The 11,015-nt window shown below is 36.6% G+C and overlaps 2 protein-coding genes across 4 annotated transcripts; both read left to right on the top strand.

Moving 5' to 3' along the window:
* The first annotated feature begins 3 nt into the window (after positions 1-3).
* On the top strand, positions 4-4,110 carry LOC118033458 (rust resistance kinase Lr10-like). 3 transcript variants are annotated; one of them, XM_035038469.2, is made up of 4 exons: positions 4-508; positions 1,133-2,244; positions 2,613-2,639; positions 2,741-4,110. In XM_035038469.2, exons 2-4 carry the CDS (start codon positions 1,563-1,565, stop codon positions 3,853-3,855), a joined length of 1,824 nt encoding a protein of 607 aa, XP_034894360.1. In that variant the 5' UTR covers positions 4-508; positions 1,133-1,562; the 3' UTR covers positions 3,856-4,110. The 3 variants fall into 3 exon arrangements, with proteins under 3 accessions (XP_034894360.1, XP_034894352.1, XP_073259662.1); XM_035038461.2 differs by having other exon boundaries at positions 1,018-2,244; XM_073403561.1 differs by having other exon boundaries at positions 163-508; positions 1,912-2,244.
* A 4,189-nt stretch (positions 4,111-8,299) lies between these two features.
* LOC118033472 (rust resistance kinase Lr10-like) lies at positions 8,300-10,961 on the top strand. The gene is made up of 3 exons (XM_035038479.2): positions 8,300-9,166; positions 9,457-9,483; positions 9,585-10,961. The coding sequence occupies exons 1-3, from the start codon at positions 8,497-8,499 to the stop codon at positions 10,697-10,699; spliced, it is 1,812 nt and encodes a 603-aa protein (XP_034894370.1). The 5' UTR covers positions 8,300-8,496; the 3' UTR covers positions 10,700-10,961.
* The last annotated feature ends 54 nt before the right edge of the window (positions 10,962-11,015 follow it).

The raw sequence follows: 11,015 nt of genomic DNA, 5'->3' as shown, positions 1-11,015 counted from the left end.
AGAAACCCACCACCAATCATGGTCCCGTCTCTACCCCATATTGTCCACCAACAGATGCCATCCCACGATTATCATCCACGTTCTCTGGCTTTATACAAATCCAGAGAAAGAACAACAGGGGGGGAAGAACAGTGGAACGAACACAACAGTGCCGAGAACTGAAAGAAAATAAACCCAGAAAAACGAACAAGACAGAAGAGGACCAGGGGAGCAAAAGACAGGGACGAGCAAAATACAAAAGGGGAAGAAAAACGAAAACACAGAGACAAGGAAAACCAGAGAACAACACAGGGGTGGGAGGAACACAGACGCGAAGGAGGGGAGAAAACCCACGAACAGAAAAATACAACGAAAAAGACATTACAGAGAGCGACAGACAGACACAGGAACGAAGAAAAAGGAAGACAGATAGAAAGAACAAGGGAAGACGAAGAGGAAAACAAGACACAGAGGATAGAGCATTCGGTCAGCCTGCACACCATCATCGGCTTCTTCTCCAGCAGACCAGGTCTCTACTCTCTTTCTCCGTCTTGCAATATTAAGTCACTTGTCACTGTACATGAACAATTTTAATTCACCTACTACTGTTCATTGTTTAATTCACTGTTTGTGCAATCATGCGTGAACCAGATCAAACGCCCCTGCTGTGCCCAGCCCAACAGCCCAACCGTGCGGGTTTAATACTAATTAATGCTAAAATTAAAAATATCTATAATTAAATATTCACTAATACAAAAATTAAAAATATTACAAGCAAACCATCATAATATAAAACAATAAATTTATATCAAGATAAAACCAACAATATAATTTATTTTATAAAATATTTAAATAAAATATTTAAAAGATACTAATGTTTTTTTTTATTTTACCTAATCAATTCCATGTTATATAATTTTTGATAATTAATTAGAAATTCTAGTAATCGTTACGCGAAATCTTTATACACGAACTTTTTCGTATATCAAAAATATATATTTTATCTAGAACACCACTGATAAGCTCACAAAATCCCAGGTCAGTCAACAAATGGCCAATGGAGTCTGTTCGTAGCTTTCTTGAATCAACAAAGACATGCTTCGGTGATTTTATTTGCAAACAATATGATTTTATTTGCCATTAATCATTGCAGGAGCGAGTGATAAGAATGTCCACATCATCAACTTAGAATTACTTCATTGTTTTGGTTCTGAAAGTGATAAGAATGGAGCTTGACTTCTAACCTTAACATCAACTTTTATGCATGACCGGCCTTACCTCTTGCATTTCTTGGGATGGAAGAGGACTTGCTTATCTGGTGCTTCGAAAAGTGACAAACGTGACTTGCGAACGTGACAGATTGGAGCTCTGGCTTTTCCTAGAAACTTCGCACCACAACATAAACACCCCACACGGAAAAACATGAAGGCACCTAGCAATATCAGATTGACCAAGTCCTTCAAATTTTTTCCACGGCTCAAGTCAATGGAGTAAACTATACAGAAATTACTCAAGAGAGCCAAGCCCCAACTTACGTTTTCACGATAACATCATTTGCAGGACAGTGAAGCTAGAAAAAAACTATGTCTTTTGAAATGGGTCTCTCTGTAGTTTGCTTGTTGATGCTGGTCCTTGTATGTCATGGAGCTGGCCTTAACGATATGTTCCAAGAAGAAAAGTGTAAGAAGCATGGTCCAGCCATAAGATTTCCATTCAGACGCGACAATCAGCCAGTTCGCTGTGGCTATCCTGGGTTTGTTCTATCTTGCAATGAAAGGAAAGAAACATTGTTGCAGCTACCAACTTCTGTGACGCTCAACATCAAGAAAATTGACTATGCATCACGGTTAATCATTGCAGCTGATCCGGATAACTGCTTCCCAAGACAGCTTAGAAACTTCAGTTTATCTAAATCTCCTTTCAAATTTGCAGGCCAGTACCGGGATGATTATGCCCTTTTCAACTGTACATCAAAGCATGGAGATTTTGATGGGCAGATACCTTGCCTTGGTGCTCCTGGATATGATATCTATGCCTATAGTTCTAATTATTTCCTCGGTTATACAGACCTGACTTCTTGTACCAAGATGTATAATGTTACATCAATTCCATCGGAAATGATTGACCGTTATAATATTCTTCAGTTGAATTGGTCAGAACCAGCAGCATGTGGAGTTTGTGAAGAACAAGGCAAGTTCTGCGGATGGAAGAATAACATTACTAACCATGAAACTGAATGCTATAAGAAGCCTAAATCAAAAAAAGGTACGGTCTGTATTAGATTGTGCTTTAGTTTTCTGCAGCCAATCTAATTCTTTGTGCTTAATTTGGAACTATTGGATGACTCTTAGTTAGGAAAATCAAATATTTTCAGGAGTTCTTCAATTTTAGTTATGAAACATGTACTTTTCAGGTCATGTAGGTTGGTTGCTTGATACATGTTGAGATTTAGTAAATTGCACAAGATAGTCATGGTTTACATAAGATCCACGAATTATGATTGTCGAATGCGTGCTATTAAAGAATCTAATGTCACCATATATTTTCTGTTACTTTACATAAGATCCACGAATAATGATTGTCAAATGCGTGCTATTAAAGAATCTAATGTTACCATATATTTTCTCTTACAGGCAAAATAAGGAAGATAGAGGGTGCGGGTGAGATTTCTGCAAATTTGGAAGTTTTAGAATTGTTTCCTTATCTTGCATCTTCTGAACTATCTTGACGAGTTCTTGATAAAGAAATGTTTTGTTTGCAGTTGCACCCGTGGGTTCGGTTCTTGTATTGCTGGTATTGTTCGCAGCCTACCGTGTCTACAGCTCCGATAAAGCAGCGAAAAACAATCAGAAAAGGATTGAAAACTTTCTGGCAGATTATAAAGCTCTCAAGCCCGCAAGATACACATACGCTGACATTAAAAGGATTACGGATGAGTTCAAGGACAAGCTGGGTCAGGGATCATATGGAACTGTGTTTAAAGGAAAGCTTTCTGATGAGATCTTTGTTGCTGTGAAGATCCTGAACAACTCAACAGGAAACGGAGAGGAGTTCATCAATGAAGTGGCAACAATGGGAAAGATCCATCACGTCAATGTTATACGCTTAGTCGGTTACTGTGCTGATGGATTTCGAAGAGGTCTGGTCTATGATTACCTGCCAAATGAATCATTAGAGAAATTTGTATCTTCAGAACATGGCGAAACCTCCAGTCTTAGCTGGGAGAGGCTTCAGGATATTGCTCTTGGCATGGCTAAAGGCATCGAATACCTTCACCAAGGTTGTGATCAGCGAATCCTCCATTTCGACATCAAACCTCATAACATCTTGTTAGATGACCATTTCAATCCAAAGATTTCTGATTTCGGTCTAGCAAAGCTGTGCTCCAAGGATCAGAGTGCCGTGTCAATGACTACAGCTCGAGGAACCATGGGGTATATTGCACCTGAAGTTTTCTCTAGGAACTTCGGGCATGTTTCCTACAAGTCTGATGTTTATAGTTTTGGAATGGTGTTGCTTGAAATGGTCGGAGGGAGGAAGACAATCGATGATAAGGTAGAGAACAGCAACCAAATCTACTTCCCAGAATGGGTCTACAACAGCCTGGACAAAGGAGAAGAGCTGAGAATCAGAATTGAAAAGGAGGGGGACGCGCAAATCGCAAAGAAGCTGACTCTTGTGGGACTATGGTGCATTCAGTGGCACCCCGTGGATCGTCCGTCCATGAATACTGTCGTGCAAATGTTGGAAGGAGAAGGAGACAAGTTAACAATGCCTCCTAGCCCTTTTGCTTCTGCAGGTCCTGGAAGAATGCATGCAAATATGCCAGGGAGACCTCATTATCAAGCGTTGGAAGTGATCACTGAAACAGAGTAGGCATGCAATGATCAAGTAGTCAAGTAGAAGGGCTACGCAAACATATCTGCAGAGAGCGAGGCGTTCTATAATCTTTGAGGGTATGTAATATCTGTCCATCTGAAAGCAAGGCATGTGATATAATCTTCGTACATTGAACAATGATGGTGTTTGGGATGTACGTATTACTGACGCCAATATGATCAACGCGAACTAAGTATAAATATTTGAACTTTGTGTTTTTGGTTTTCAAAGTGATAAGAATGGGTGTCATTTCTTGAGTTAAATGCATCATATGAAGGCTTACAATTATTGAATAATAAATAAATATTATTAGTATATCATCTTATTCATTATTTGTTTTGTGAAATATATTATGAGTATTGTATAATATAATTTGTTAAAGTATATTGATAGATTTAGAATGATTTACTCACATGAGCAATCACCTCTAACGCTTGTAAAGCGAGTAGAGATGAAACTATTTGAGTTTTAATGCTTAATAAACGATTTGGGTGTAGCGGGAGCAATTTTAACTCAAAATAATTCTTAAAAAGTCACCTTGATTGAGAGCAAGATAAGGTTCTTAAAAAAAAATTTATAAGAATGAATTCCCACCATTCATGTCTTTATTATGATTGAAGCCGAGTATGAAATTATTTATTTGCCACTAATGAGAATTTTAGATTTGAAATCTATGTTTTTTGACAACAAGACTAAGACTCGTATGATGTATTTTCTTTAATAAAAGTGCAACGATATACTTTCTTTGTTTTCAAAAAAGAAAAAAAGTAAGCTTCACTATAACATGTTTTTCATACTACATGTGCTTACATCTATTACAAGAATAAAGAATGGATCTCTGCTTCTTTATTATGTGAGTTCCGGAAATTATATCTAAGATCTTAAAATTTTACCCTTTGTGACTTTTGAATAATTGCTACTTAGGAGTATATTATATGGTCATGGAATGATTTGACTTAAATAAATACTCTTAGAAAATCAAGTTAATTCAGATCTGATTGATATGAGTGGAAAAGAAAAGTAATTTTAGTCTTACACCTATTACTTGTATTCAATGACTATATCATATCACCTAAATAAATTTGATATGGTTTAGAATACTTGTAATTGTAAAGATGGATTGAGTATAAATTAAATTCTTGAGGGATTGAATTATATTTAGTCATGTGTAACTAAAAATACTTGGGGTATATTAATATACTTTAAGAAATAATTAATAATGAGATTGATGTCTCCTATATAACCTGTATTAGGTTTATAAATTGGAGCTCCTTTCACTTTGTGCTCCAGGTTACATAGTCCGTTCATCAAGTATAAAATTCTTGAGCAAGTTTGAAATATAATGTAGAAGATAGATTCAGTCCTTCATACGTGAATGAGAGATGTTGGTTATTGAGTTAGGCCTAATCCTGTGTCGGAACGTCCGAAACCATAAATAGGATGAGAGATTCTATGATGAGATGCTACCAAAATAATCTGATACAACATAAATGAGCTAAGAATTTCTTGATAGCTACAATTCTATTTCAGCCTTCGCTTTTATAGTTTAATGTTGCCTGAATAAGAGAAAGTCTTACCAACCAGGCTCGGGAGTGCGTAATTTACTATATCTGCAAGAAGAATGATATCTCCATCAGCTATTCGAATCGTTGAATATTTGCACGATTGTTCTCGCAAGTCAACTGATAGCTAGGATCACCGCAGTTTTCCGGGTCTCCTTGTAATCGAAAAGGGTAGCTCATGTTAGTAAGGTGGCCACACGAAGAAGGATGTTCACAAAGATGATTTGTTTTAGCAGCGCAGGGCTCATGGTTTATGAGTAGGACAAAAAAAAAGACAGCAAATAGAAGAATTCTACTAAACATGATGTTTGATGGCTTGTTTCAGATTGAAGGCGAAGACTTGAGGCTATCTCATGGCTGTTGTTGGCTAAAGGTTGCCGAAAATTTGGTGGTGGTTATTGTAATGTTTTGAATTTAAGAGTAGGAAAAGGCAATAAAGCCCTTGGAGGCTTAAAGAATAAGTATAATTAAATGAGGAGTATTGTAGTGATTGAATAAAAAGATGATAAATATCAATACGAAAAAAAAAAAAGAGTTCTGAAATTAAGAGTGAAAAACAGACGGGAGAAGAGAAGAAAAGGGGAAGAAAAAGAAGAGAAAAAAAGGGAAATTAGAAGGGAAATATAAATGAATTGAAGAAAATAAGTTAAAAGGGTAAGATTTATGTGTGAATAATATGTTATTTGAACTTTAAATTTCGGTTTTGATGAATGTTAGGGTTTTGAAGATTATGTTTTGGGTTTGATTGATTAATTAATTTGAATGTTAGAGATTGATTGTTATGGGTAATTGATTATGGAAGATTTTAATGATTTTGAGTTATGAATTGTGTAAATGGTGAATTTTGAGTTAGAAATTTGGAAAGAACAATAGGTTTTCTGTTGAAATTCTGGGTTGGAGGTTGAAGATGATGAAAATTCAATTTGGTCCCTCAATTTGCGAAAATTACAGTTTAGTCCCCAAACTTTGGAAAATTACAAATTGATCCCTGGAGCATATTCCGAGATTCTGAACAGAATGAAATATGAATTATGGGCATAATACCTTAAAAATTTGGAAAAATTCCAGAATGGTCCTTGGAGCATAATTAGAGATTCTGGATAGAAATGAGGATGAATTATGGACATAATTTCACTATAGTCATGAATTTATGATATTTTTAGTTTGGTCCTCCAATTAGATGAAAATTACAATTTGGCCTTAAAATATGATAAATTCCAAATTAGTCCCTACCTGTAATATTAGCTTTTGCAAATTAGTTTGATGAATAATTGAGGGTTATTTAGTGAATTATTACCAGTTTTATTATTTGTTTTATTATGAATTAGATTTTAGAAAAACCGTTAAATTTCGGGTTTTTTTAGAAAATTGACTAGTTAGTTCAAAAACATATAGTGTTATGGAATACACCCTTAGTTAAATGTATTAAATAGGTTATATGTTCTTTCAAGTCGTTCTTGAATATGTCTCCTTTGTATTCAGATAATCCTGATATTCTACCGGCAGGACGTCTGTAAGATTTCTTTCGGTATCTGCTTTTGAGTGTTGTTGCTTTCGAGTCAGGTAAGTGGATAATTTTTCATATGCATGAGAAATATTATAAATATTTGATTTGTTAATATGAATTCGATCATGCTTCTTGATAATATATATGTTGATTATTATCCTTGTTATGATAAAGTATGTTCAATTATTGAATCTGAATTCTTGATATGAACCAGTATATAATTTGAATTGACTTCTAAATTGATAACTCCTCATTTGATTAATGTCATGAGTTGAGCTTTGAGATATGAATATATTTGTTTGATTATGATTATGAACCTATGGTATGTCAGTTAGAATACTCATGCTAATAGGGTAGTGTTAGTTTTTGTGCACATCGTATCTGAACCCTAGTTGGTCAGGGGAGTCACCAACCTGTGTGGATTGATCATCCCACAGTACGAAGCCTCATGCTCATTGCATTTTTATTTTTTGACGAGCTTTACCTTATGATATTCTTGTTATGGCCTATTTGATAAACCTTCCTATAAGAACCTAAAACCATAATTGTACATATACTCTCATTGTTGTATTACCTCGTGTGTGTGTATTGAACATTATCTACTTACTGAGTTGTTCAACTCACCCTCTCATTATTTATCTTTTCAAGCTTATAGCTTGATAGCGGGTAATTTTTGTTGAACCTTCCGAACCTGCTTTTTGGTTGTAATTATTACCTTTTTTTATGTCTAGTTAGTGTTCCAAAACTATGGAATTATATTAACTCTTGTATTAAGATAATTAAATTATATTATAAAATTAGTTTTGTAATTAGTGCTGTGTTGAATTCTGATTGAGTTTTGAAGGATAAGATTGTATGTAAGTTTGGGTTCGTATAGGTATGGAACCTTGGAGGGAAATCTTGCCTATGTGCCAGTCATGGATCCGGGATTCGGGTCGTAATAGTTATTAAAGCCAAAACTTCATCCATTTTTTATTAAAATTCTGATAATTTTCAATTAAATAAAAAAGCTAGAGAAGACTTTGAGATTCTGCATTTACTTTTAATTAATTAAAGACTTTTCCTAGCAACTTCGTACCACAACATCAGATTGGCCAAGTCCTTGAAATGTTTTCCACGGCTCAAGTCAATGGAGTAAACTATACAGAAATTACTCAATCATATAGAGTGAAGTTTCATGTAGAGTCAATACGGTAAGAATGGAGCTTGACTTCTAACCTTAGCATCGACTTTTATGCATGACCGGCATTACCTCTTGCATTTCTTGGGATGGAAAAGTGACAAACTTGACTGTAACTTATCCCTCATCTTTGATGACTTGCTAACGTGACAGATTTGAGCTCTGGCTTTTCCTAGCAACTTCGCACCACAACATAAATACCCCACACGGAAAAAGCATAAAGGAACCTAGCAATATCAGATTGGCCAAGTCCTTGAAATGTTTTCCACGGCTCAAGTCAATGGAGTAAACTATACAGAAATTACTCAAGAGAGCCAAGCCCCAAATTACGTTTTCACGATAACATCATTTGCAGGACAGTGAAGCTAAAAAAAACTGTGTCTCTGGAAATGGATCTCTCTGTAGTTTGCTTGTTGATGCTGGTCCTTGTATGTCATGGAGCTGGCCTTAACGAAACGTTCCGAGAAGAAAAGTGTAAGAAGCATGGTCCGGCCATAAGATTTCCATTCAGACTCGACAAGCAGCCAGAGTACTTTGGCTATGATCCTGGGTTTGTTGTATCTTGCAATGAAAGGAAGGAAACATTGTTGCAGCTACCAACTTCTGTGACGCTCAACATCAAGAAAATTGACTATAAATCACGGTTAATCATTGCAGCTGATCCAGATAACTGCTTCCCAGGACAGCTTAGAAACTTCAGTTTATCTAAATCTCCTTTCAAATTTGCAGGCGAGTACCGGGATGATTATGCCCTTTTCAACTGTACATCAAAGCATGGAGATTTTTATGACCGGATACCCTGCCTTGGTGGTCCTGGATATGATATCTACGCCTATAGTTCTAATAATTTCCTAGGTTATACAGACCTGACTTCTTGTACCAAGATGTATAATGTTACATCAATTCCATCGGAAATGATTGACCGTAATATTCTTCAGTTGAATTGGTCAGAACCAGCAGCATGTGTAGGTTGTGAAGAACAAGGCAAGTTCTGCGGATGGAAGAATTACATTACTAAGCTTGAAACTGAATGCTATGAGAAGCCTAAATCAAAAAAAGGTACGGTCTGTATTAGATTCTGCTTCAGTTTTCTGCAGCCAATCTAATTCTTTGTGCTTAATTTGGAACTATTGGATGACTCTTAGTTAAGAAAATCAAATATTTTCATGAGTTCTTCAATTTTAGTTATGAAACATGTACTTTTCAGGTCATGTAGGCTGGTTGCTTGATACATGTTGAGATTTAGTAAATTGCACAAGATAGTCATGGTTTGCATAAGATCCACGAATTATGATTGTCGAATGCGTGCTATTAAAGAATCTAATGTCACCATATATTTTCTCTTACAGGCAAAATAAGGAAGATAGAGGGTGCGGGTGAGATTTCTGCAAATTTGGAAGTTTTAGAATTGTTTCCTTATCTTGCATCTTCTGAACTATCTTGACGAGTTCTTGATAAAGAAATGTTTTGTTTGCAGTTGCACCCGTGGGTTCGGTTCTTGTATTGCTGGTATTGTTCGCAGCCTACCGTGTCTACAGCTCCGATAAAGCAGCGAAAAACAATCAGAAAAGGATTGAAAGCTTTCTGGCAGATTATAAAGCTCTCAAGCCCGCAAGATACACATACGCTGACATTAAAAGGATTACGGATGAGTTCAAGGACAAGCTGGGTCAGGGATCATATGGAACTGTGTTTAAAGGAAAGCTTTCTGATGAGATCTTTGTTGCTGTGAAGATCCTGAACAACTCAACAGGAAACGGAGAGGAGTTCATCAATGAAGTGGCAACAATGGGAAAGATCCATCACGTCAATGTTATACGCTTAGTCGGTTACTGTGCTGATGGATTTCGAAGAGGTCTGGTCTATGATTACCTGCCAAATGAATCATTAGAGAAATTTGTATCTTCAGAACATGGCGAAACCTCCAGTCTTAGCTGGGAGAGGCTTCAGGATATTGCTCTTGGCATGGCTAAAGGCATCGAATACCTTCACCAAGGTTGTGATCAGCGAATCCTCCATTTCGACATCAAACCTCATAACATCTTGTTAGATGACCATTTCAATCCAAAGATTTCTGATTTCGGTCTAGCAAAGCTGTGCTCCAAGGATCAGAGTGCCGTGTCAATGACTACAGCTCGAGGAACCATGGGGTATATTGCACCTGAAGTTTTCTCTAGGAACTTCGGGCATGTTTCCTACAAGTCTGATGTTTATAGTTTTGGAATGGTGTTGCTTGAAATGGTCGGAGGGAGGAAGACAATCGATGATAAGGTAGAGAACAGCAACCAAATCTACTTCCCAGAATGGGTCTACAACAGCCTGGACAAAGGAGAAGAGCTGAGAATCAGAATTGAAAAGGAGGGGGACGCGCAAATCGCAAAGAAGCTGACTCTTGTGGGACTATGGTGCATTCAGTGGCACCCCGTGGATCGTCCGTCCATGAATACTGTCGTGCAAATGTTGGAAGGAGAAGGAGACAAGTTAACAATGCCTCCTAGCCCTTTTGCTTCTGCAGGTCCTGGAAGAATGCATGCAAATATGCCAGGGAGACCTCATTATCAAGCGTTGGAAGTGATCACTGAAACAGAGTAGGCATGCAATGATCAAGTAGTCAAGTAGAAGGGCTACGCAAACATATCTGCAGAGAGCGAGGCGTTCTATAATCTTTGAGGGTATGTAATATCTGTCCATCTGAAAGCAAGGCATGTGATATAATCTTCGTACATTGAACAATGATGGTGTTTGGGATGTATTACTGACGCCAATATGATCAACGCGAACTAAGTATAAATATTTGAACTTTGTTTTTTTGGTTTTCAAAGTGATAAGAATGGGTGTCATTTCTTGAGTTAAATGCATCATATGAAGGCTTACAATTATTGAATAATAAATAAATATTATTAGTATA

This window comes from Populus alba, chromosome 12 (genome assembly GCF_005239225.2).
Source record: "Populus alba chromosome 12, ASM523922v2, whole genome shotgun sequence".
NCBI classification, from domain to species: domain Eukaryota; kingdom Viridiplantae; phylum Streptophyta; class Magnoliopsida; order Malpighiales; family Salicaceae; genus Populus; species Populus alba.
This window is presented reverse-complemented; position numbering and strand designations above follow the sequence as displayed.

Bases quoted from the DNA above. Each gene is read 5' to 3' on its own strand.
- LOC118033458 (XM_035038469.2), top strand. From the start codon at position 1,563: ATGTCTTTTGAAATGGGTCTCTCTGTAGTTTGCTTGTTGATGCTGGTC. The intron at 2,245-2,612 runs GTACGGTCTGTA...TTTCTCTTACAG, and splicing joins GAAGCCTAAATCAAAAAAAG to GCAAAATAAGGAAGATAGAG. The intron at 2,640-2,740 runs GTGAGATTTCTG...TTTTGTTTGCAG, and splicing joins AAGGAAGATAGAGGGTGCGG to TTGCACCCGTGGGTTCGGTT.
- LOC118033472 (XM_035038479.2), top strand. From the start codon at position 8,497: ATGGATCTCTCTGTAGTTTGCTTGTTGATGCTGGTCCTTGTATGTCAT. The intron at 9,167-9,456 runs GTACGGTCTGTA...TTTCTCTTACAG, and splicing joins GAAGCCTAAATCAAAAAAAG to GCAAAATAAGGAAGATAGAG. The intron at 9,484-9,584 runs GTGAGATTTCTG...TTTTGTTTGCAG, and splicing joins AAGGAAGATAGAGGGTGCGG to TTGCACCCGTGGGTTCGGTT.